Source organism: Lissotriton vulgaris, chromosome 5 (assembly GCF_964263255.1).
Source record: "Lissotriton vulgaris chromosome 5, aLisVul1.2, whole genome shotgun sequence".
Lineage (NCBI taxonomy): Eukaryota > Metazoa > Chordata > Amphibia > Caudata > Salamandridae > Lissotriton > Lissotriton vulgaris.
In genome coordinates this window covers 891448179-891474195 of record NC_141693.1, presented here as the reverse complement: position 1 = coordinate 891474195, position 26017 = coordinate 891448179, and the positions used below count along the sequence as shown (strand labels likewise).

The following is a 26017-nucleotide window of genomic DNA, read 5'->3' as shown; positions in this document are numbered from 1 at the left end:
GGATTATGTGTCTGATAGTAAACTGCAGTTTGAGCTTAGAAAACTAGCTGGTCTTTGCTTTGTTCCTCCTGATAGTGTAGATGACTACTACACATCGATTACAGAGTCGGAATATTTTATGGTAAACGATGACAAATTGGCACCATTATTAAATTATTTTGAAGACACATGGATTGGGCATCTAAGCAGGTCGGGTTGCCGGAGGAAGCCACGTTTTCTTGTGGACTGGTGGAACTGCTACTCCACCTGCTTAGAGGGAGGAGCAAAGACAAACAATGCCCTTGAGGGTTGGCACAACTCTTTAAACAAAAGTATAGGCAAAGCGCACCCGAATTTCTACTGTTTTCTTGAGATTTTAAAAAAGGAGCAAAGTTTCCAGGAAATGCGAATGTCACAGTGTTTAGCAGGTAATCTACATGCACGTGTTTGCCCGCGTTCAAAGGAAATGTCTGTCAGACTTTTGGCAGTATTAAAACTGTTCCCCTTCTCTGTGCCTTCTGACTACCTGTCTTCCATCGCACATGTACTGAATTCCTTTGGGTAAAAAAAAGTTGGCACTTGTATGTGTTGTATTCCATCCTTTGAATCCTTACTGTTGTGCCCGATAATGCTGTCTGTAAATTGTACCCGCTATCGTGTTGACATTTTTCCCATGGAAATGTACTTGTATTTCATTCATTCTCTTACATACGTAGTAAGTTTGTAAGTATTTTGTATACAAGCAATGTAAACCAAATAAAAATGTACAAACGTATTTATTGTGTTTTACAATCAAATCTGTACAAACGTGTTTATGGTGTTTGACAAATAAAAATGTACAAACGTTATCATTGTGTATTTTTCTAAGTGACATTACATATCACCTTGGTTTATGTTGTTGCATGACATCCACCCATCCATCCACCCACCCACCCATCCACCCAATCCACCACCATCCATCCACCCATCCATCCCACCCACCCATCCAACCCACCCACCCACCCACCCACCCATCCATCCACCCATCCCACCCACCCATCCATCCATCCACCCATCCCACCCACCCATCCATCTACCCATCCCACCCACCCATCCATCCATCCACCCACCCACCCACCCATCCATCCACCCAATCCACCACCATCCATCCATCCATCCATCCATCCATCCATCCACCCACCCATCCATCCATCCATCCACCCATCCATCCACCCATCCCACCCACCCATCCATCCACCCATCCCACCCATCCAACCATCCACCGACCCATCCATCCAATCCACCACCATCCATCCATCCATCCATCAACCCACCCATCCATCCATCCATCCATGCACCCATCCCACCCACCCATCCATGCACCCATCCCACCCACCCATCCACCCATCCATCCATCCACCCACCCATCCAACCATCCACCGACCCATCCAACCATCCACCGACCCATCCATCCATCCATCCACCGACCCATCCATCCACCGACCCATCCATCCACCAATCCCACCCACCCACCCATCCATCCATCCATCCATCCATCCATCCACCCACCCACCCACCCATCCACCCATCCCACGCACCCACCCATCCACCCACCCATCCATCCACCCAATCCACCACCATCCATCCATCCACCCATCCCACCCACCCACCCACCCACCCACCCATCCATCCATCCACCCACCCACCCACCCACCCACCCACCCATCCATCCACCCACCCATCCAACCATCCACCGACCCATCCATCTAATCCACCACCATCCATCCACCCACCCATCCATCCATCCATCCACCCATCCATCCAATCCACCACCATCCATCCATCCATCCCACCCACCCACCCATCCATCCATCCACCCACCCATCCATCCACCCACCCATTCATCCATCCATCCACCCACCCACCCCACCCACCCACCCATCCATCCCACCCACCCACCCACCCACCCATCCATCCATCCACCCATCCCATCCATCCATCCACCCACCCACCCATCCATCCACCCAATCCACCACCATCCATCCATCCCATCCCACCCACCCACCCATCAATCCACCCATCCATCCACCCATCCCACCCACCCATCCACCCACCCACCCATCCATCCATCCATCCACCACCATCCATCCATCCCACCCACCCACCCACCCACCCAACCATTCACTGACCCATCCATCCAATCCACCACCATCCATCTATCCACCCATCTATCCACCCATCCATCCACCCACCCACCCACCCACCCATCCATCCATCCATCCACCCATCCCACCCACCCACCCACCCACCCATCCATCCACCCACCCACCCACCCATCCAACCATCCACCGACCCATCCATCCATCCATCCATCCATCCACCGACCGACCCATCCATCCATCCACCGACCCATCCATCCACCAATCCCACCCACCCACCCACCCATCCATCCATCCATCCATCCATCCATCCATCCACCCACCCATCCCACCCACCCATCCATCCATCCACCCATCCACCCAATGCACCACCATCCATCCATCCATCCATCCACCCACCCACCCACCCATCCATCCACCCACCCACCCACCCATCCATCCATCCACCCAATCCACCACCATCCATCCATCCATCCCATCCCACCGACCCACCCGCCCACCCACCCACCCACCCATCCATCCACCCACCCATCCATCCACCCATCCCACCCACCCATCCATCCATCCATCCACCCAATCCACCACCATCCATCCATCCATCCATCCCACCCACCCACCCACCCACCCACCCATCCACCCATCCAACCATTCACTGACCCATCCATCCAATCCACCACCATCCATCTATCCACCCATCCATCCACCCACCCACCCACCCATCCATCCACCCATCCCACCCACCCACCCACCCACCCACCCATCCATCCACCCATCCATCCACCCATCCAACCATCCAACCATCCACCGACCCATCCATCCAACCATCCATCCACCGACCCATCCATCCATCCACCCATCCCACCCACCCATCCCACCCACCCACCCACCCACCCATCCATCCATCCATCCACCCACCCACCCATCCACCCACTCACCCATCCACCCACCCATCCATCCACCCACCCAATCCACCACCATCCATCCATCCACCCATCCCACCCGGATCTATCCACCCATCCACCCTTCCCACCCACCCACCCATCCATCCACCCACCCACCCATCCATCCATCCACACACCCACCCATCCATCCATCCATCCATCCAACCCATCCATCCATCCATCCATCCACCCACCCATCCACCCATGCCACCCATGCACCCACCAGATATATTGATATGAGGGGATGTTGCACACCACCATCCCACCCACCCATCCATCCATCCACCCACCCACCCATCCATCCACCCATGCCACCCATGCACCCACCAGATATATTGATATGAGGGGATGTGCGTGATAAATAAACTTCCCATCAAATTTTGTTGTAAAAAATAAGTATATGAAAAAAAATAAGTATATAATCTTGGTATGAGTGGAGGATTGCAGGCGCGAACCGTGTCTGTCAGCACCAAAGTCAGTCTATGTTTCCGTTAGACCACATGTTGTTGCAGTGACTGACGTTGATGTTTTGCTTATTGAAATAAACATATTTCCAAATATGCACCACTTTGCTTGTTTCTGTTTATGCTTCCCGTTTTTAATGTGCTCGCTGCTTCCCGTTTTTAATGTGCTCGCTTTACGCTTTTTTTAAATAACAAATAAACATCGTTTTTAAAATACCATATTTCCAAATATGCACCGCTTTCCTTGTTTCTGTTAATGCTCGCCGTTCGCCGTTTTTAATGTCTATTGAAATTACCTCCGTCAGTTTATGTCATTGTGCTTAAATAAACATTAAATAAACATTCTTAAACATTTCGAAATATGCACCGTTTCTATTAAATAAACATTCTTAAACATTTCCAAATATGCACCGTTTATATTAAAAAAACGTTTCTTCTAATAACCCCCGTCAGTGTAAAGACTGTCATGTTATTCGCTCGCTTACCATTCAATTCGATGTCATCGCTAACGATGTATTATGTAATGCGATGCACTTGCATGCGTCCTAATGACATGCGAGGTAATGACGGGCACGATGTAATTGCCGCGTTGCACTGTCAACGCGATGCGATGTATCCGATGTAAGGGGTGCTTCCCACCCGAACATCACCCCTACCAAGGGCTTTAAATGGGATGAAAAAACTGGGGGGTCTCTCAAATGGTGGTGGCCCATGTAATTAAGGGTGTGGCTTAAAAACACTTAAGCTAAAAACCTGTGCTTAGCAGAGTGTGCCACCCTACTGGTATTTTGCTGCTTTTGTCATTGCATTCGGATATGTAATACAACAAGTAACATTTCACCTACAACAAGCCAGGACTATTGGCTTTGTCAATGATTGTTGTTTGCATTAGATAAATAAGCAATAACTATGGCTTTGTTGTATATAATATTGAAAATACCTCAGTTCCGAAATAATGAGACTGTGAAAGAACCATAACAAGTTTCTTTGAAGTTACATAATAGGTAGTGAAGGGTGGTACAATTGCAGAATTATTATTTTTTCACCCCGAGGTTGAGGGCAAAAATGGAGAGCCCGATAGGGACCCGTCTCAACCCCTGCTTTTTAGAACTGCCGATGCTGCACACCAGCAGGACCCGGCCCACTTAAAGCCCTGCCCCTACCTTGGGCATCAGGAAGTGGGACTATGTGAGAAGGTGCTTAGCAGGGGATTCAAACAACATCAATTGGTGAGAGAGCTGAGCATTTGGTCATTGGCGCCTTTTAACGCATCACTGAGGCGATGTCGTGGCTCGCTGGAGCACAGGGGGTTGCGAAATGCTAGGTGATCTCTGCCCAGATGAGCGTTTCGTTACTCTTGAGAATGTTTGAACAGAGTTCTCAGTGGGCCTGCCCAGTTCCTCCAGTAGGCTAAAATTGCCAGTAAGGTCGGGGGGAGATGGATGGGGTTTCCTGAGGACCTCCACTGGTCGGAAATACTGCAGCTGTTACTGTTAATAGGTGATGCGCGACGCTCGGTGCCACTGTTTTATGGGGAACTCATAGGGGATCATGTTAAAAGAAGCTTTCCTGCTAGGCAGGCCACGTGGGATGATGTGGAAGACAACACGACTGAGGAAGAATGGAAGGAGGCTTGTGCACTTATCCGGCGAGTGTCATTTAGCACCAAGTTTAAGTTGATATATTTCAAATATTTGCACTGCACTTATCTGACGCCAGTCAAACTGAGCAGAATTTACTCGAGCATGGCTGCGAACTGCCCGAGATGCCGGGCCTATTTTCTTCGCATGGCGTAGTCGTGTCAGAAGTTGCATGTATTTTAGGCAGCTGTGAGGGACAGCATGGACAGAGTGACTGGCATTGTGGTAGATGAGATGCCTCCTGAGTATTATTAACCACATGGCTGCTGGCAGTTTTCCCGTCCTGTGCTGGAAATTGCCATTTTAGTGGCACCATGACGAGCTCAGCTCGTCATCAGCACACGACACCCGTGGGTGATGACGAACTGAACTCGTCATCAGCATCGAAAGGGTTAAGAAGCCTTGAAAGATAGGAGGAGGGGTGATACTTTGAAATTTTTACAGTGTGCGCTGGTAGTTGCCAAGTGACGCATAGCAATAGAATGGCTGGGACAGAGATTCACGTTGGTGTCCTAATGGAGCTGGGACACAGTTGAATGGGCCCTAGCTGAGAAAGAACATATCTGGGTGGCTAGGACAGATGATGAAGTGAGGGAGGATCTGGAAGGCTGGGTGGGACTACTGGAGCAGTCTACCAGAGGCAGGAGTACAGACTGGGGTAGAGAGTGCAACAGGTACGCAAATGGAGTAAGAGAATGAAGAAGTGGGGGTGGGGCTGAGCTTGAGGATTGATGCAGGAGTCAATGTGGGGGAGAAGGAAATGTAGGGGATTCATCTGGTAATTTCGAAATGTATGAAAAAAAGTTGTAACTGTATGTGTCTTGATTTTGGGGGAAAGGGAGGGACCCACCTAGGGCAATGGGGATATAGCTAATGGTGCCTATTTATGATGTAATGATGTAGACATTCTTCTTGACGCTCAGGTGTGTATCAGTGAAAATAATAAAAATGTATTTAAAGAAAAAAATGTAACAATAACTTTGAATTTGACGCATGATAGTTTTCTAGTTTGAGCATTTTGAGTTGTATTGCGTACTGCCAAAAATACACTGTTTGACTGGCTGGCTGAATTAAACAAATAAATGCCAGGGAATTCAATAAAAAAAACAACAGCCTCTATGTTTAATGGCTCCCATTACAGTGTGGCTGAATGATGAAGTATGGGTACATTGTGGGTGACCAGTGGCATGTAAAGAACAAAGCTTCAAGAATATTGTCATAATCATTAATAAATGTAATTCATAAAGGTTGTGCTGGCCTAAAGGCACGAATTGCCATTTGTATTACCTTTTCTTCTTGTCGCCAGATTTTCCTTCTTCATCACTAAAATCTGAGTCATATCCTCCAAGATCATAAGCCTAAAAAGAGAACAATAAGGCTTTTGTATGGTGGAAATGTTCATTTTCTGCACAGCATTTGGAGTGTATGTTGTAATTTCTATCCCTTTCAATAGTATAACTAAATGTGTCTAGTTTCTGATAGAAATTGTCTAGTCAACTGTAATATGAATCTTATAAATAATTCAGAGCATATGATTTGGCATCTAATATCGCCTACCCCTACTTCAATTGCAATTTTCTTAGAACACTCTTTTACACTTAATTTGCTCACTAATGGTGCTAAACTAGAGTCAAATCACGAGTGTCCAGATTTCAACTCAGATTTAGACACCTTGCGTTCCTCTTGGGTCCTGATGACAATTCCGTAAAAATTTGATGCTTAGGGGTCGAAACGTCTATGTACATGAACATTTGCTACAAGCGAAACCCATTGGGACCTGGGCTCCCCGTCAACTTTATGTTTAGTTCATTAAACACTGAGCACTATTGCTCACTATCTTGCAACATTCACTAAACACTGTGCCATTCACAAGGAGCACCTATTGTTATTTTCTCAAAACGTGTCTGTAAAAAAGTGTCATTGTGTATGTGGAATGTGCATACTCGAATCTTGCCCAGGCCTGTGCATCCAAATATATGGGTACTTACTAAACAATTGGATAGTTCAGAATGTGGTTTTGTTTCCAACCTAATCGCATACCATTATTTTTGCCTAGGAAGTGAAGACTGTTTACGCCCCTTGAGGGAACCATTATTCTTGTGAATTATACTGGTATTGAAAGGGGACAATTAAACATTGAGATGAGTGAAAGACATGGCGTTGACAACAGTTCCTGCTGTTTGATTTGGCTCTTTTGGAGATGGGACTCTCAGTATGCCAATTTTGACAGACATTTTACTATTAACTGCGCATATTTCTCACAAAGATAACAAAAATACAGGAAGCTTCTGAAGTAATACATGAGTTGAGCTTTTGTGTGATAAATGGGTCATTATGACTAGGTAAGGCTTATAAAATACCAGTATGAGAGCCCATAAAAAATGCTTGTGAGTTACTGTAGTCAAGTTATACTCGCAAGGAAAACTATGCAAGTCCATAAGTGCAGAAAAAGCAAGAAACTCAACCAACTAGGTAGGGTTAGGAATTGAAAATGATACAAGAATATGCCATATAATAAAAACTTCACACAAATCTAACAGAAACAAGAAATTGAGTGAATAAGTAAGACAAGTAAAGGTGAGCATGGGACAAAGAACAAAGATGAAAAGAGCAAAGGCAGAAACAGATGCCATACTTGCAGCATAGAAGGGGGTGGATGAGAGAGACCAAAGGAGACCCACAAGTTCATGTGGACATGGTAAAATGTCAGGATTGGAATCTAAAGAAGACAATAGAGGAAAGGGATTGGAAAATGGAGAAACAGCCAAGAGAATTATCTATTTGGTAGAAAGGCATGGGGCACACATATATAAAAGGTGTACAAGAAGTACACAAGGTGTAATTGTATAGTACATGGAATACATAAACAGTGGCAAGAAGGAAAATTAAAAGCACAGATGTAGGTATTGTAAAAAAAAGTCACCAGTTAGCAGGTGAGTATTTAGGGAAATGCTAATGAAAATGTACCATAAGGTAAACCTCTTGACTTGCAATATGATGAATGTTATATGCAGTACTAAGAAGTCCTCCCATATACAGGATGAGGCTTTCCTTGATGCATTAACATGCCCTAAACAGTTCCTTCTCTTCCAACTTTATTTCCAATGTATTGTACAAAGACTGCACCCATTCAGAACCAACTATAGCACAGAGGCAGATAATTTTCAACTGATTTTTCCTAATCTCTACCCACCTCCTTTAACAAGGGGGATATCTAATTAAATAGATTTCAACCGATGCTTCTGCTTAGACACTTATTGATGCTGGAAGTAGAAAGAACCCCAAACTATAAACAGTAAGACTGAGCACACAGTGTGATTTCTACTTGTCCACATTAAGTTATATCTTTCCAAAAACCACATCACATGGAAAGTTGGCGCCAAGCCTGGGAGACAGCAAGTAGAGGAAAGACTTACCATGGCACACAATTCTGATTCCTTGATGTGTGGCGCCTTAGCCTGTCAGACAGATTCCAATGTATGTTTTAGGAGGAAACCTAGAAAGAACAAATTACATAGATTTATAAATTCACTATAAATCTATAATACATTTTTCAACAGACACCTCTATTATGGGTCCACCATCCAGAGTACAGAAGGACATGTTAAGGTACCTTTAAATAATCTTACTCTAGTTGTACTCTGCTACCTACAACATGTTGAAGAGAAGGGATTTGAAAAGACACAAAATGAAGCACAATATATTGAGACATGGTTCCCCTTTAAAACACTGATGTGAGAAGAATATAACACTCATCTGATCGCAGTTACAATACGCATTAAAATTAAAATGAGCAACTTAGGATTCTCTGTCCTCTATTACAAGATGGCCAGTAAGTTGGCGGATAGATATGGGTCTGGAGTTATTGATTCCAGTGTTATCTTCATCCCAGTTACCAGTCATCAGAAATTTCCCGGCCAGAAATGGGGAATAAAATGCACTACCCTGACCGACTGAGCACATTATTGTATTTGATTTCCCGAGTCTGGACTCTACCTATGTACATTTCCGCCAGGTGCAGGAAAAGCATTCGGTTTTACAAGGTCAATTCTGGGATCAGATAAAACGTAGGACTAGGCAGGTGATCACAGCCTTCTAAGTAATTAGTGTTTTAATTACCTAACTCATTGGCACTTATTTTGACATAATAAGAGCGAAAAACCAAGGTGATTTTGCACACTTGGGCCGCAGTAAGGTGAAAGCATGGTCTCCTTCATATGAATAGTCAACGTATGCAATTAGTTACCCACTAACATACTTGAGGGCCACAAAATACTAAGGGGGTGTTCAACTGCCTATAAAGCTTCCAAATCCAAACTCCAGCTTGAAAAGGGAGGGCAGACGTTGATCTCCTCAAGAATCACCCGGAGCTTCACTGTGGCCCCGCCCTTGCAAAGTGTGAGAAAAGGTGTCACAACATCACTAGGCATGGAAGTAAGAAGCGGGCCGCCATGTTTAATTACGAATTCCAAAACTCAATAAGACCAGTCCAGCAAAAGTCTAGTAGCCGGTCCCCATGACACCAAGGACCAACCACATTTCCCAGTTCCAGCTCTTCCGATTCTGTACCTACAAGAAACAGCTTCAACAACTTGGACAGACTACAGACAGTAGGTAGAGGCGCAGTGAAGGGGATATACATGGGGCATCCCTGGGACAAATATATTAGGAAAGGGCTTTTACATTCTGAACTCAGAAATGTACTAGGATAGGGTTTTACATGGCAAACTTCTGAGAAATACAAAAGAAAGGGATTTTATACATTGAACTCTGACAAAGATAAGAGTTTTACATTGTAAACTCTCGGATAAACCCTATATAGGGAGGGGTTTTACATTGACAAAGAGAGACCATCTGTCAGCAATTCCTGGTTCAGGAAAGGATTACGAGATATGGTTTTCATTGTGCACTTTTGCAATTAATTTAAATTCAGAATGAGTTTGATGTGAATTACAGTTTCTAACCCACGTCACCTCTTTGAGTAAACCTTGGACTCTTCTTTCTCGCTACCTTTAGCATCAAGACCTGCTGGAAACTGCTGCTGAGCTGTTCATACTAGGTCAGAGGCAGAGTCCTGGAGCAGAGGGGGACAGTCTGGGAGCACTAAGGGGCCTGGGTAGGAGGGGGAGGGGACGAGACTCTGTTCTTTGATGTTACTGGTGTTGAGTTTGGGTCAAATAGTAAGATTGCCCCAGGATACCAGACGTTAGACTCCAATTGTCACAACTGGAGCCTAGAAGACCCTCACTGTCTAGGAGCAGTTACTGCCCACTGCCCCAGGAGAAACCAGCCCTCCTACTACCCATCTTCCCAGCACCCTTTGCTGTGTCACAGTAATTACCAAGCGCAGCAGTGACTGCCGCTGTTCAAAAACAGCTATAGTGCGGCATGCACCAGCTTCAGCGCCTGCACAATGTGGCATGACGCACTGGATTCCCTGTTCCGCAGATGGCTGCCGCATCCAAATGGAATACCCTATGGGTTTTGAAGTGGGCTGGTAGGCGGAACTTGTTGCAATAAAGAAGCAAATGGCTGCGCTGCTGTGTGCTCCATTTTCCACAGAAAGTGGTTAATGGACTCCTCGCAGAGCTCTTCCCCCTTCCACCTCAGTGGGCGATGATAAAGGCAGGTTGGGGCCATGCTGGTCTAGCTAGTATGCAAGTATGGTGCTGTGAAACGCATGTGGTGTCCCTGCACTTCAGCACATATCTGGTGGCAAACCAGCTGTTCACTTCAAGCTCATTTCTGCTCCCTTCAAGCTCACACTGACACACATGCCCCAAGCATGAAGGGCACTATCCTGCACATGAGCACTTTGTGTACACAAATGCTGGACAAACAGAGTGGTGTTAAGTTTGGTGCACTGGGCCATGTATCAGGCAAGGATAGCAGTTGATAGAAATTGCTGCGGCTAGAGGAAGAAAGTCGGAGTGCAGAATAAGTGCTTTCAACTACAAGAGGTTCTGGGGAGAAAGTAGCTATGTCTCTGTTCTCTAGTGTAACTGGTGCCTTAAGGTACCAGTGAACACAACCAGTTATACAAATGATGTGAAGGGCAGTGAACCTTGCCAGAAGGACAGTGGCTAGAGCAGCCTGCCAGCAGCCACTAGGCAGGGTTCTCAAAAGTAATTAAGCCCACATCCAGGGTCATAAAGCATCTCCCAAAATCGGTGGGCACCTCATTACGGAAATCAGACAGACAAGGTTTATAAGCATAGGAAGAACTCTGGTTAGAAACAGCTGTTGCAGACTTGTTTCAAAAGTAAGACTCGTCCATAGTCACAGACGTGCACAGCCACTGCCTCAGGTGAAAAGGCACTACATCCTAAATACAGAGAGCACTCTCTCCCCCCCTCACACAACCGGAGTCACACTCCACCACCAAGCACACAATACTGGAAGCATTCTTACGTCCTCTACTACAAGTTACTACCCTGACTCACTAACACAAGCACTCTGACACGCCGTACAAAAAAGTTCTCTAGTCAGACCTACAAGTGTTCGGTTAAGAGTCGCTGCAAGCAGGCCGGCAGGTTTCTTTACCCTCACGCAGTAGTTGCATCACGAAGAAACAAGCAATAGCAAAGCCAATAGACCTGGCTTCAATTTTCACTTACATTACAGACCTACTGGCACTGACAATGCTTGCCTATGTTTAGAACCAGTTAGGGCCAGATATCAAACGAGCGGTCAGGAAATGACTGCCCAGTTTGTCGAGACAATGCCGCATAACTGTGGCTTTGGTGGTTGCCAGCAAATAAAGAGAGAGCGCAGCAGATCACTTCCAGGACTGCTGGCAGTAAACGACTGTCCAATGCTGTCCCGAGAAGACCTACCTCCTTATTCTCAGCCCACCAATTTCAACCTGATTGGAGGTCCTTGGTACAGTAGTCGTATGCCATCGGACTCTTCATTTTCTTATCATGCCCAACCAAGAATGTTATCTTGTGCAGGACACTCACGCCACAAGTCTCCTGACAGATGCTCTACATATTTTAGATATTATTAACTGTCAGATTGCTAAACCCTGCTGGGCGGTAAGGTAACACCGAGACTGATCTCCCTTTTGTCATCGATTACTACCCATGAGTAGTTGGTGATAACTGACCACCTGTTGTGGAATACAGGTCGTTTTACCTGCCTACTCTTTGTGGAAGTTGCACACTTAGTCTCCTTGTACACATCCATTTTGTCTATCATGACTGAGATTGCTGATTCTTCCTTCATGTAAGACATGTATGTATAAGTAGCATTTAGGTCCAAAGGGGGTAGGATACAGAATTTGGGGGTGCCTTGTATGAAAGCAGCACCTTAAAGGTGAAGGGGGCTCACAGGGTTTAGTGGGAGTCAGCTATGTTGAGTACCATCCCTGCTTGTACCACTGTGCTGCTCTACACCTCCTCATGTAAACACCATGGTAAAGCCACAGCAAATGTGTTGTAGTCTTCCTTACCTGTTGCACTCTCCTTTCAGTAGTTCTCTGCCTACCTGCTCAGCTTGTGATGAGGTCATGTAGAATGTTGGAGTGTGTTTGTATGCGTGGAGTGTCAGTTGATCTGGATGGCTGAGCAGCTAGGAGGCTGCTCCTGGTGGGGCATTTATTGACATCTAAAGGACTTACTATCTTCCTGTAACTTAAGAATAAATGTACTTGATGTAACAACAAGACCCTGACTGCGCATCTTTCATCATTACAATACTGGCGACAAGGTAAAAAGGACTACGTGTGACTGAAGGATTATTGGATTACCCTGCAACTAAGGACTTGTGTATTACTGCAACTAAGAACTCTACTTCAAAAGAACAAGATTACTTGAAACTGGATGGACTTGTACATAAGAAACTGAAGAAGCGCTTGTAAGAGAAGCAAACTGGCTATCCACATGCCCCACCAGTGACCATAGACCGGTCGGCCCCAACGTGGATGTGCCAGTGCTTGTTGAACTTGGGTGAGTGTTCCCCAAATGAGTGACTTGATTAATAGAGTGTGATCGGTGGCCTGAAGGAATCACATCGTGTGCTGAAAGCAGATGTTGACTGTCTTGGAAAAATTACAAATCTGAGCTGTCACGTCATGTGCCTGGAACTTTTCACAGTGTTAAACACGCAGCGTTTGTGTTAAATAGCTGCGCAATGAGGTTGGATTATTTCAAGTGTACAGCATGCAGCGCTGTGTGAGCAGAGGCTTTTGAGTACCACAGCTTCTATTTGACGGTGGAGGTTTGGTTCTGAGTGAACAGCGCATCCTGACTGTGGAAGAGTTTTTTTTAAAAATCTTTTAGCGCTGCGCTTGCAGCGTGTCTTGGTAGCTAAAGAGACTTTTAACTTTAAAAATCGAGCCAGCGTTTCTTTCTGTGCTAGCTGACTCACCGTTGGTCTTGTGGGTGACGGTTGGTCCGTGGAGCTCTTTCCAGTTCGCCTGCTTGCCTTGGAATGATGATATCATTGGTATTCTTCGTGGTGTTGATGAAAGTCTCCTTTGACCCTTGTGACGTTCGATTTGAGGAGGGCTACCTCCGTCATGTCAGCGTCATGTTCAGCGCCTAAGCGTGCCCTATTTCCTTAGAAAGCGACGCTGAACGACGTTGTGGCGGCCATCTTGGCACATTGGGAAGAATCTCCTTATTGTGCTGAGAATCACGACGTTTTACTTTGAAGAATGAAGATCGTGATGTTTGTGTCTTCCAGTGCCACTGCTTTGGACTTTGTGTTGGGTGATCTCGTGTTGGTGGTGCTGCCTGTGGCGCAATTCTGTACATTCACTGGATTTAACCTGCACCATTTGGACTTTGGTTGAAAGATACATGGATTGGACTTTCGGGTGAGGTATCGCTCATCTCTACATGGACTGGACTTTCGGGTGAGGTATCGCTCATCTCTACATGGACTGGACTTTCGGGTGAGGTATCGCTCATCTATCTTAGACTACGGTGACCACGTTTATTGTTTTAGTTTGTTGTGTTACTATATACCTTGTGATTTTTACATCTGGATTTTCACAACATTGTATTGGGGGCATGTTACAGTTGTATGCTTGTTTTAACGTTGTCTAGAGTATTATCGGAATGGTGTTGTTTTTATGGAAGACGTCGCGAATCTTGCCGTATTTACAACATTCTTTATTTGAGACCGCTCACCGGAGCATGAGACATTCTTATTTTTGCTGGTCATTTGTAGTGGTTGTCTTTTGTTTTCTGGAGTGGTGGTTGGTAAGTGTGTGTGGTGTTTCTTTTGCCTCTAGTGGAGTGTCCCTTTTACAGTTGTACGTGAGTGTCATGGGTTAAAAGAGATTCCAAATTTTGTTTGTCGTGGGTTTTATGTATCCCAAAATTGTTTTCCTTGGGTTTAGTTTACCCAAATTGTGTTGCTTTGGGTCTTTAGGAACCTATCAATTGTTTGCCATGGGTTTATGTGATTTCCATAATTTTGTTTTCCTTTGGGTGTAGTATTCCCAAAAGAAATTTGTCTATTTTGGGATTAGTTATTCCCATAATCTGTTTTCCTTTGGGTGAAGGAGTGCCCAGGGTGTGTGCCTTTGGGTTGGCGTGGCTCGCGGTGTGCTTGCCTTTGTTTTGAAGTGTTCATGGGTTGGTGTTCTGGATTTGCAGTTGGCATGGCATCTTTGTTTTGTGTTTGGGTGACCCATCATATGTTTGCCTTGAGTTCTAAGTACTCATAATTGGTTAGTTTTGGATTTACAGTTACCAATAGTTTTTTTTTATGGGTGTTGGCCCTGTCATGTGGCGTTTTAGGTACACCGTGTGGTGAGTTGTTTTTGGAAACGCAGTATGTAGTTTTTGATTGCATCTTTTTGACTTGCATTCCTTGTTTTCCTTGTTTTTTTCAGAGAGTAGGGTGTATTATATGTTTCTGTAGTGCATCCTCTTTCCTGCCATATGTGTGTTTTACCATCTCTATGTATTTTTGAATAAGGGGGTTGGATGTGTGGTATGTTTTATTTCATGGCGTTATCAAGGGGTAGGTTGAGATGTGTGGTATGTTTTATTTCTTGCATCTTTCCTCACTCTTATTTGTTGTTCCACTACACTACTTCCTTACATTTGTCTGTTATGGTCTTCATAGCAATCGGAGGTGATGTACCCTTTCTTTTTACTGAATCCTCCTGTGCTCAAACGTGTGTCTAACAGCTTCACACTTTCTATTTGTTTTCATATTATAATGGGGGAGATGTGTTGTAGTCTTCCTTACCTGTTGCACTCTCCTTTCAGTAGTTCTCTGCCTACCTGCTCAGCTTGTGATGAGGTCATGTAGAATGTTGGAGTGTGTTTGTATGAGTGGAGTGTCAGTTGATCTGGACGGCTGAGCAGCTAGGAGGCTGCTCCTGGTGGGGCATTTTATGGCATTTATTGACATCTAAAGGACTTACTATCTTCCTGTAACTTAAGAATAAATGTACTTGATGTAACAACAAGACCCTGACTGCGCATCTTTCATCATTACAATAAAATGATTCTCTTGTTTTGATTCACATAACTTGAAATGCAGCAGCAATACACCTTTATGTTCACCTTCCATGGATGAAGCAAGTTCCAACTTGCCAATTTGTGGCCGGAGAGGTGCAACTGCTGAACTAAGTGTGAAATGCTAATCATGCTAAGCACCAACATGTAATCCGTGGCAGCCATCTTCACCTAGGCCTTATTAAAGCATTAACTGGAAACACTTGCCTCACAACAAAGACGGGGGTTGAATTTGACACAAAACCGGTGAAATTTAAAAACTGGTTTGTGAGTAACAACAATTCCTATTCTACAACCTGCCTCCAAAAGTAACCACCAGGGGTGGCTCTTCCACTAAGGTGGAGGAGCCGCCCCACTGGTTTTCGCACTGCAAAAAGGAAAAATAAAATGATAACAACATGCTGTTATTATCATTTTATTTTTCCATGCTGCAGCAGGTCTCGCGTGGCAGGCAGGGTGGGGCTGGGCTGCTCAAAAAGCAGTGGGAGGAGTGGTTGGGGCACTTTCTAAGTGTGCATGACGGTTTGGTTGGCCGTCTTGGGTCAGCCAAACAGACATGTGCACTTAGTATGTTCTCCACTGGGCTGTAATGCACAGCCAGGATGGAGAACATGCACAGCCTCCCAGTCCCTGTCTGAGCGCCAAACCACAGCCCTCAGACCAATTGCAATGCTGCTGTCATGGCGACAGCAGCGTCGTGATTGGCTTAGGGAAGTCTCTAAGCCTGTGTGCTTTCGGTTCACACAGAGGCAGAGGACACACGCCAGGCGCTGCCGACTAACCAGCAGGTAAGGGATTATTTTTTTAAGACCCTCCCTGCCAGGGAGCAGTCGCCATGGCCAAACACCCTATTCTAGAAGCTTGCCGAAGCCTAAGAACTCGCGAGTCTCTGTACCGCACCTGCCTGCGCTTTTCATAGGCCTGTAAAGATGCTAGAGTTGCAAACCAGAATCTGTGGCTGGCACCACATCCTTGTCACGTGGACTGCATCAATGAGAATTTAAGAACCTCAAGGCTGTGTGCTGCAACCACAGATTCATAGCTACAAGGAGAAGATAACACCATTTCTGGTGGAACAGCAAGAGGCAGAGCTACACGGTCCACACTCACTGACTTGTACAAGTGTGCTCTCTTGTTTAGAAGAACCAAATAAGACTAAACTGAGAGCACCATGCTCCCTTAGAATGGGCACTGAACTTTGACTAAAACTTTACTTTCTCATTGAAAATGTATCCTTGCTTCAAAAACTTGCAAGACATTCAAGAACATAGCCTATGATAGAGAATATCCAAAGCATGTTCAGGTCAAACAGTGCCAAGAAACCTCTTTACGTTAAGTAACTTGTTTACGTCATGGGACTAAAGGGTAACACAAGTGCTAACTGAATTCAAGTTATACCAAACACAAGGTAAGCCTTGACTGCTCGAAATCGCAACACCCTGGAAAGCGAAGCATGTAAAGATAATACTCAGCAATTAGCGAGCTGTCGTTAGAATCTGACTTCTGTTGTTCCAAGGACAATGGTAGTACATTTAAGCAGAATTGTTTATTTGCCGCTTTGAGTTTAAATCATTTCTAAAGCGCGCGTACACCTGGCGGTTTCATGGCGCTGTGGTTTACTGAGCCTCAGAGAGCGGGGAGGTTGGGGGGACATAGGGAGGAATTATTGTGGGAAAGCTTGTAGAAAGAGAAAGGTTTTTAGTGCCTTTCGGAAGTGAGAGTATTGGGTAGAGGATCTGAGGTGGGCCGGGAGAGAATTCCAGAAGGTGGGGGCTAGTGTGGAGAATTTTGAGCCTCCCCACTTTTTACGCCGAAATCGGGGAACTGTCAGCAGGTGTTGGAAAGATGAGCGCAGGTCCCTTGCGGGGGCATAGGCTTTAATCTCCGAGGAGATAAAGGCAGGGGCGGAGCCTAGCTGAGCCTGAAAAGTGATACAACCCATCTTGAACTGGGAACGCTCACGGATAGGGAGCCAGTGCAGGGATTTTAGAAGTGGGGTGACGTGATGGGATTTGGCCAAGTTGTAGACTAGTCGGAAGGCCTGGTTCTGAACCAGCTGTAGTCGTCGTACGTTGTATGCAGGCATGCCGCAGTATAGAGCGTTGCCGTAGTCTAATCGAGAGATGACCATAGCTAGTACAATAAGTTTTAGGGTAGAGAAGGAAAAGAAGCGGGAGACCTTGCGGATAGTGCGAAGTGAAAGAAAGGAAGAGGACACCACTGAGCTAACCTGGGAGTGCAGGGTGAGTTGATCGTTAAGCATGATACCGAGCGTTTTGACGGAGGAAGAGGGGGACGGAGGGGGACCATGGGAGGGGGGCCAAAAGAGGGGGGACCAGGGACTGGTGCAACCACCTGTTAAAACCAGTTCGGTTTTGTCTGGGTTTAATTTCAGGTGGTTGTAATTCATCCAGTCCCGGATGAAGATCATAGTAGATTGAAAGTTAGACATGGAGTCAGGGAATTGAGATAGGGAAAATATAAGCTGGAGGTCATCCGCATAGTTATATACACAGACCTCCGTTTGCTGAAGAGCAAAGATGAGGGGGGCTATGTACAGATTGAACAGTAGTGGGGAAAGGGAGGAGCCCCGAGGGGCCCCACATAGTACCTTCAGTGGATCAGCCGAGAAGTCGCCCAGGCGCACCGCTTGGGTGCGGTCCCTTAGGAAGGAGGACAGCCAGACCAGGGCCGAACCGCCAACCCCAGCCGCCCTGACACGTAAGATGGAGTGGTCCACCGTGTCAAAGGCGGCGGAGAGGTCGAGGAGGACCAAGGCCTGGGGAAGGTTGGTGTCCATGCCTTCTCTAAGGTTGTCGAGGACCGATAACACCACAGACTCAGTGGAGTGAGCGGGGCGAAATCCAGCCTGAGGGGGGACTAATACTCTGTTTTCTTCCACGTTTGCTCCCCATAACAAAACTAACTGACATAACCCGGAGAACAGAAAGAAGGGGGAGCTTTTTAAGGTGAATGCTGGACAGAGGCAGCTGAACATGCTTCTCCACCTCATGCCCATGCTAATAGTACATCACAATAGAAGAGGCTGCAATATTGGGAGCGGTAGGTTTTCCTAAAGGCTTCTGGTCTTCAAACTCTTTTCTGCCCATTTAGAGCAGGGTTACAGAGTCCACACTGCGGCAGAACTTCCCTATAAGCAGTGCTTGAAATGGAGAAATAGAAGTGCAAGTACCCTGTTCCAGAGCAATAGAAGTGCGCACCTGCTTGTTTCTGAGAAGTGCCTGTACTTAATTTTGAAAGTATTAGGTCACTCTTGAGAAGTGCCAGTACTCTCCCACTCAATATAAACAAGCATTGCCATAGACAATAGATCTCGCCTTTGGGACCTTATAAGTGTTTAGCCATGCAACAGCTGATGTTGTTGCACAAAGGATATTGTCCTGGATAACTAAACACTTAAGGTCCCAAAGGAGAGGCCTATTGGCTATGCCAATGCTTGTTTAACCCCTTCGGTGAGCATGACAGCCTCCGGCCGTCATGCATCACGGTGGGCGTGTGCAGAGGACGGCCGGGCGCTGTCCGAATCCCGACAACTATTTAAATTGCCTGCATAGAACAAAAATGTGCGCAGAGCCGAAGGGGTTAACCTCTTAGCATTTCCACATAGAAATGCAAACACATCTCCTGTTCGAGTGTGCATGCTATCCAGCTGACACGTGCCTTCAGGACAGACTTAAAGCACTCTCCATGCACTAATTCCAGATTCTGAAGCACCCATGTTAAGCGCATCAGTGCCGTTAGCCGATGTCACTAAAGGCATTTTGTTAAAACGTGCATTATATTTGATCAGTTTTAAATAACGAGCAGTTATCGAACAAGGCTACTTTTTTTCTTTTACATTTCTGTGCAGTGTTTTGGTTCCATGCAAACCATGATTGATTATTATTTTACGTTATTTGTAAAATATTTTCTCACGCTTGGGAGGCGCTAGGGGGCGCACAGCGGAATGGCTGGGTAAGACCACAGCTCCGCCGGACGGTCCAGAACGTGGCGCCCAGAGCCGCTCAAATGCCCTAACACACACTCCCCGAGCACCGTCCCGTGTGTGTGAACATCATCGGCACAGAATGGTATAAAAACGGGACATTGGCGGTCAATCTACCCACAAGAAAACGGCAACGATAGTTCCACGTCCGGGAGCGGACAAGATGGCGGCCGCCGCTTCACCCATCGAGCCAGCACACTGACGACGGAATACTGGCGGCGTTCATCCTGATCGAGACTGTGTGATGCGCTGGAGGTCGACACCAATTGCGGGGAAGACACGCTGCCGGGCCGGCTGCGGTACACACCACAGAGCCGTCGCTTCGGATCCGATTGCCAGGGGGCAGACGTATGGCAACATGGCGGCACCAAGAGGGACGGCTCCGGACTACAGCGGTGAGTGAGCCTGGCGGGATGCGCGCTAGCACTCACAGGGGCCGGCGATTGATGCGCCAGAGGTGTGTAGTGCAACGGGTGCAACTGGGGCTACACAACAACGCTGCATGCTGACAACTATTCAGGGGGGTGCTGCCAGTGGGTGGACCGCGACTCCTACCGGAGCTGAAGCCTCGCTGACACCTGGGGCCCTGACCTGGCACACTACCCTCAGGAATGGCAAAATAAATTACGGGCTGTTGCTCGCATGAACTCCCGGTCACTGGCGGCGCACTTTGGTTGAAGCGGAACACGAAGGGGACCACGACCAGTCGCTCTACCTCCACTTAACTATTGATGCGCGGTGAATCTCACATCTACGCGAGAGGGTCCTCAAAATGGCGCTGTAACATTCCTCTTCACCGGACGCCAGTCCCTTCGGGTCAGCAACTTGCGCAGGGGGCTGCGACTGCTGGGGGTGACACGCCGGGAGCCCTGGAGGCGTAGAGTGTACCCCGGAGATTGGTGGGATCCCTGGTTTAACACGACGCAGCTGCCTATCATCTGCTGCTCATCGTCAAATACAGACTTCCCGTGCCGGGGCCGGCACGTTCTGCGGAGAACCAAAACGGCAACGGCCAGCAGGAAAACGAGATCCACCCCACGGGCTGAGGCGACGCTCACCCCCCCCCTCCTCGGCAATGGTAAGGCCGGACAAACAGCAGCAGAAACTCTCCTTTGATTCAATTAAGACGCCCAAAACCACCGAAACGACGCCCGTCACCATGAGCGGATCGCCGAGGGAACAGGCTGCTGGTAGCAATATGGAGAAGATACTGCTCGCGATCCAATCTAACTTGCAAGATATCAATGGTAAATTGGACAATCTAACATGCAGAATGGATGGCATGGCCGCCAAATTGGAAAAGCATGGGGAGAGGCTAGAGACGGCGGAAACGCGACTCTCGGCAGTTGAGGACGAGTCGCATGCCACCACTGTTAAGTGCACGTCTATGGAGCGGGTTCTGGAGGTGATCAAAGCGAAAGAGGAGGAATTGGAATCGCGCTCTAGACGCAATAATATTCGCATCACAGGATTGCCGGAATCGACCAACACAGGACGCATGGAGCAGTATGTCAAGAAAATGTGCAAAGACATCTTTGGAGACGACTCAATGTCGCCAGTCTTTGTCATAGAAAGAGCGCACAGGTCCCTTGCACCACGTCCACCTCCTGGGGCATCACCGCGTCCAATTGTCGCAAGGGTCCTGAATTACCGAGACAGGGACACCATATTGAGACTAGCACGAGAGAAAGGCCCCATCAAGGTAATAAGTTGGAGTTTTACCCCGATCACACTGTGGCCGCACAGCAAGCACGCAGGGAGTACACAGCAGTGAAATCCAAGCTCAGGAAACTACAAGTCAACTACTCCATGTTATACCCGGCCAGATTACGGGTGATATGGGAAGGCAAGCCTGTCATATTACCGACTCCGAAAGCTGCACAGGAATTTGTGAAAAAAATAATTTTACTAAATAAATCTGGTGCTCGTGAGGACCGACAGGCTGACACGGACTGAACACAGTGGTTCCCAGAATGATCAAGACTGTCTGTGAGTATGTCAATGCCTATTGCTCCGCAGGTACTCCTATCTAATGTTGCCTTCGAGGTCCGCACGGGGTGTCTCTGCGGGCCCACAATGACCATGTTACTTTGAGCCCCCTGATAATAACTGTTGATCAAGCCGAATGGCGCCAGACTGGTGTTTAACCACGGCGAGTAAGCTGGATTCCCTACGGTGGCCAGATCTGTGGGGGGGCCTCATGGTGGAACAGCGAAGAAACTTTAGGAACACTCTCCTAGATGTATTAATCTGTGTTCTTTTTTTTTTGCATGCACTGGGCTAGAGACACCCATGTACGTTCAGTACTTCACGTCTGACATACCTGCTAATACGTACCATTGTTAAGGGTATAACCATGCCTACTTCGTTGCCGTTACTGCACACTTTGACAATTATGCTAAGTGCGTAAGAGCGATGGTTGGTCCACAGGGGGACGCATTGGGATTCTAGCTTTTTCAAACCGGTTTGGGTTGTTCTGCAATGCAAATTCTCCTCTGAGTTCGGGCAAGGTTAAAACAGCATCTGACGGGCTCTCATATGGGAACCTACCAATATGTATTCATACGAAGGGCTGGGGGCGGCCTGGGTGCTGTGACACAACGAATATGTTTTTCCTAACGCATGGAACGCCATCCACTTCCATTTAGTTGGAGGGAGAATTGCGCCTCCAGCGGACCCCCACAAGGGAGTTCCCCACACAAGTTCGATAGAAATGGGTTTGATGTTTAGCCCCGATCTGTTGTCGAGGGCACTGGGGGGAGAGAATGGCTTCGGCATGGTTGGGTTGCTGGAGTGGGAGGGGGAGGGTGGGACGAGATAATTGTTGATACTGTGAGACCTTCACGAGCGAATTTTGGCTGTCGCTTATGTTTTATAAGACCTGAGAACACTTATATGTACATGTTTGCACTTGGACACTTCTCGGCAGACCCCCGCCACCACTACATAGCGCAACACATACAGATACCACCACCTTACCGATGACCCAGAGGACGTCTCCGGTTGCTAACACACACGTAAAGTTACTAACGTGGAATGTACGAGGGTTAACTCAACCCCAGAAAATCAGACGAGTGTTTGCATACCTAAACAGACATTTCATAGACATCGCGTTTTTACAAGAGACGCACATTGCTCCGAACACACATTACGCTATAGGCCTAAAATGGGCCGAATCTGTACATGTCGCAACATACTCTTCCTATTCTAGAGGGGTGAGGCTGCTGTTGCGAAAAGGGCTAAATTTCACGGTACTGAAGGTGATACCAGACCCAGGAGGGAGGTACGTTATTGTGTCAGGGAAGTTACGGGGTAAGGAAATAACTTTACTTAATGTCTATGGCCCAAATGTAGACTCCCCCGACTTCTTTCAGACTTTGTTGGGACATCTGCAACAATTTACACACACTAGAATACTCTATGGGGGTGACTGGAATGTAACACTTGCTGACAGGATGGACCGATCTACGCAATCCACGGAACCTCACAAAAACACTAGAGCCAAATTACAACATATAATGGCAGACGTGCAGCTAACAGACATATGGCGACACAAGTTTCCCGCGGAGCCAGGTGCCATGCACATTTCTGCTTGCCACGGCAGCTGGTCCCGATTGGACTACTGGCTAGGTACTAATGACATTGTACACTGGACTAATAAAATAGACGTCCTTCCGAGATCATTATCGGACCACAACCCGGTGTTATTGACGCTCTCCGTTCCTGACCACGTTCCACCCCCCTATCAATGGAGGTTTAACTCACGAGCACTGACGGACATACTGTACGCGGACACTATCCACACAGCAATTAAAGACTATTTCCTTCTGAACGAATCGGCAGTCGACGACCCATGCCTCCTGTGGGAAGCCTTTAAGGCGACGATTCGTGGGGTTTGCATGAGCACAACTATAGGAACACTTCGCGACATACGACAACGGATCACGAGGTGTGACATGCAAATGAAGGAGTTGGAAAGGGAGTACGAAACTACCCAGGATGTAGCATATCTGGGTAAACTACGCGTATTACACATGGAACACCAGAACCTAGTGGATGATGAGATAAAGTACATGGATAAAAAACACACTGCTAGAGCTTTTGGCGAGGGAGGCAGGCTGGGAGGACTACTGGCGGCAAAAATTTGTGAGGGCAAGAAACACACAGAGATACTTGGCATCAAAACTGAAAACAAGGTTGTACTGACACAAACGGAGGACATACTGAAGAGCTTCGTCGCTTCTTATAGCGCGCTGTACACATCACAACCAATAGCCTCCGCGGAGGCTATAAACGAGTATTTTAGAGACGTAGCCATAGCATGGTTGTCTGACCACCAGCGGGAATACTTAGCGGCTCCCATCACGGTTGAGGAAGTCACGGAGGTGATCAAAAGACTCCCGAATGGTAAAGCACCAGGCCCGGATGGGTACACAAACAAATTTTATAAACACTACGTAGATATCCTAGCTCCCAGACTGACAGAGATGTACGGGGCCGCATTCGATCAGGGCGAACTTCCTCCAACGCTCCGTGAAGCGGTAATCATAGCTTTATTGAAACCATCCAAAGACCCGACCCAATGTGATTCCTACCGCCCGCTGTCACTGATAAATGTTGACTCTAAAATACTAGCAAAGATTATGGCCATGAAGTTAACACCGCTAATGACCAACTTGGTGCTGCCTGACCAGGCAGGATTCGTCCCGACTAGATACACATCCCACAATACCCGAACGTTGTATGCCCTAGCTCATTATCTCAAGCCAGAGACAAAGGCGGTGGCGGTGCTACTGGACGCTGCAAAAGCATTCGATTCTATCGAATGGCGGTACTTGATTGCGGTGCTCCATCGCATGGGCTTCCCTAAAAGATTTGTCCAGTGGGTGTCCCTACTTTACACTAACCCACGAGCCAAGGTCCGCATCAACGGGTACTTATCTGATAGCTTTGCTATAGAACGCGGTACCAGACAGGGCTGCCCACTCTCCCCCCTGATATTTGCCCTGGCGTTAGAGCCCCTAGCCTGCATTGTCCGACAGAACTAAAAATCATCCGCCCTGCATTTTCCCGCCAGACCACTCCACATATCTTTATACGCGGACGACATGGTACTCTACGTGCGCGATCCCGCTGTACACCTAAACCAGCTACTGCGTGAATACATCAAATTCGGTGGACACTCAGGCCTAACAAAAAAACTGGTCGAAGTCCTCCATCATTCCCCTCACGGACACTATGTCCCCCTTTGACATTGACTACCCCCTAGAGTGGCAGACCGACCCGGTGCGATATTTGGGAGTAATGTTCCATAGAGACCCAGACATAGTACTCCGAGCAAATTATGGCGTAACAATAGCCAAGCTGGAAGATAAAGTGAAGCGCTGGATACAGCTACCACTGTCCCTGGCGGACCGTATTGCAATAGTTAAAATGAATATATTGCCCAAACTACTGTATTTTTTCACTAACATACCCATTACTCCACCGGGAGAGGTATTTCTTCGCATCACCTCCTTGGTATTACAGCTTATTTGGGCAGGTAAACAGGCGAGGATTGATCTCCAAACACTGACGCTCCCATATGCAAAAGGTGGCTTTGGAGTGCCAGATTTTAAACTATATTATCTATGCGCACAGGCACAGTATGCGGCTTACTGGTTCCACAAGGTGCCGTATTTAACACACACGGCAATAGAAGAAGGAGATGCACATCCGGTCCCTCTCACTGCCATCCTCTCACACAAACGTCCACCATCACACGCCCGTGACATAAATACAATTGACACAACAGTTAGGGCGTGGCAAGAACTTGGCAGAATGGCGCACAAAACCCCGCTTTACGCACGTAACATGCCGTTACACGACCACTCAGCGCTATCCGTCACGCACGAGAGGGTGGGAATGTCACTATTACAACAGGTGGGCATTATGCAGATGGGAGACTTATTTCAGGAGGGTAGGTTCATAGACATTGCAGACCTCCAGTACATACACAATAAATCACAGATGTTCCACTTCACACATTATAGACTGAAACGAGCGGTAAAGGAACTCTACCCTACTTTTCCTGAGGAACCGGCCACACTGGATACACTACAACTCCTTATTACAACACAAGACCTATCACACCTCACATCACGGCTATACTCCTCTGCACAAGCTGAACTCCCACGTTCTGCGGATAGGGCCAAGGCTAGATGGGACCTAGTATTAGATAACCCGCTGACAGAAAAAGAATGGGAACAGGCATGCGCACTCACACAGATTCTGACCCCCAACGGTAATCTCAAACTCACGCATTTCAAATACATACACCAGGCATACTATACCCCTGCGCGAATGTGTAGATATGGTTTGCAAGATGA

The 26017-nt window shown here is 47.2% G+C and overlaps 1 protein-coding gene across 3 annotated transcripts in view; it reads right to left on the bottom strand.

The window, feature by feature from the left end:
- Positions 1-26017, bottom strand: part of LOC147711757 (protein FRA10AC1) — a 354287-nt gene that overhangs the window by 298021 nt on the left and 30249 nt on the right. For all 3 annotated transcript variants that reach the window (XM_086922478.1, XM_086922479.1, XM_086922480.1), the window contains exons 2-3: positions 8579-8658; positions 6450-6520 (exon numbers count right to left, since the gene is read on the bottom strand). In XM_086922478.1, the coding sequence (XP_086778604.1) occupies positions 6450-6520; positions 8579-8581 (74 nt within the window). In that variant the 5' untranslated portion in view covers positions 8582-8658. The remainder of the gene's footprint in view (positions 1-6449; positions 6521-8578; positions 8659-26017) is intronic.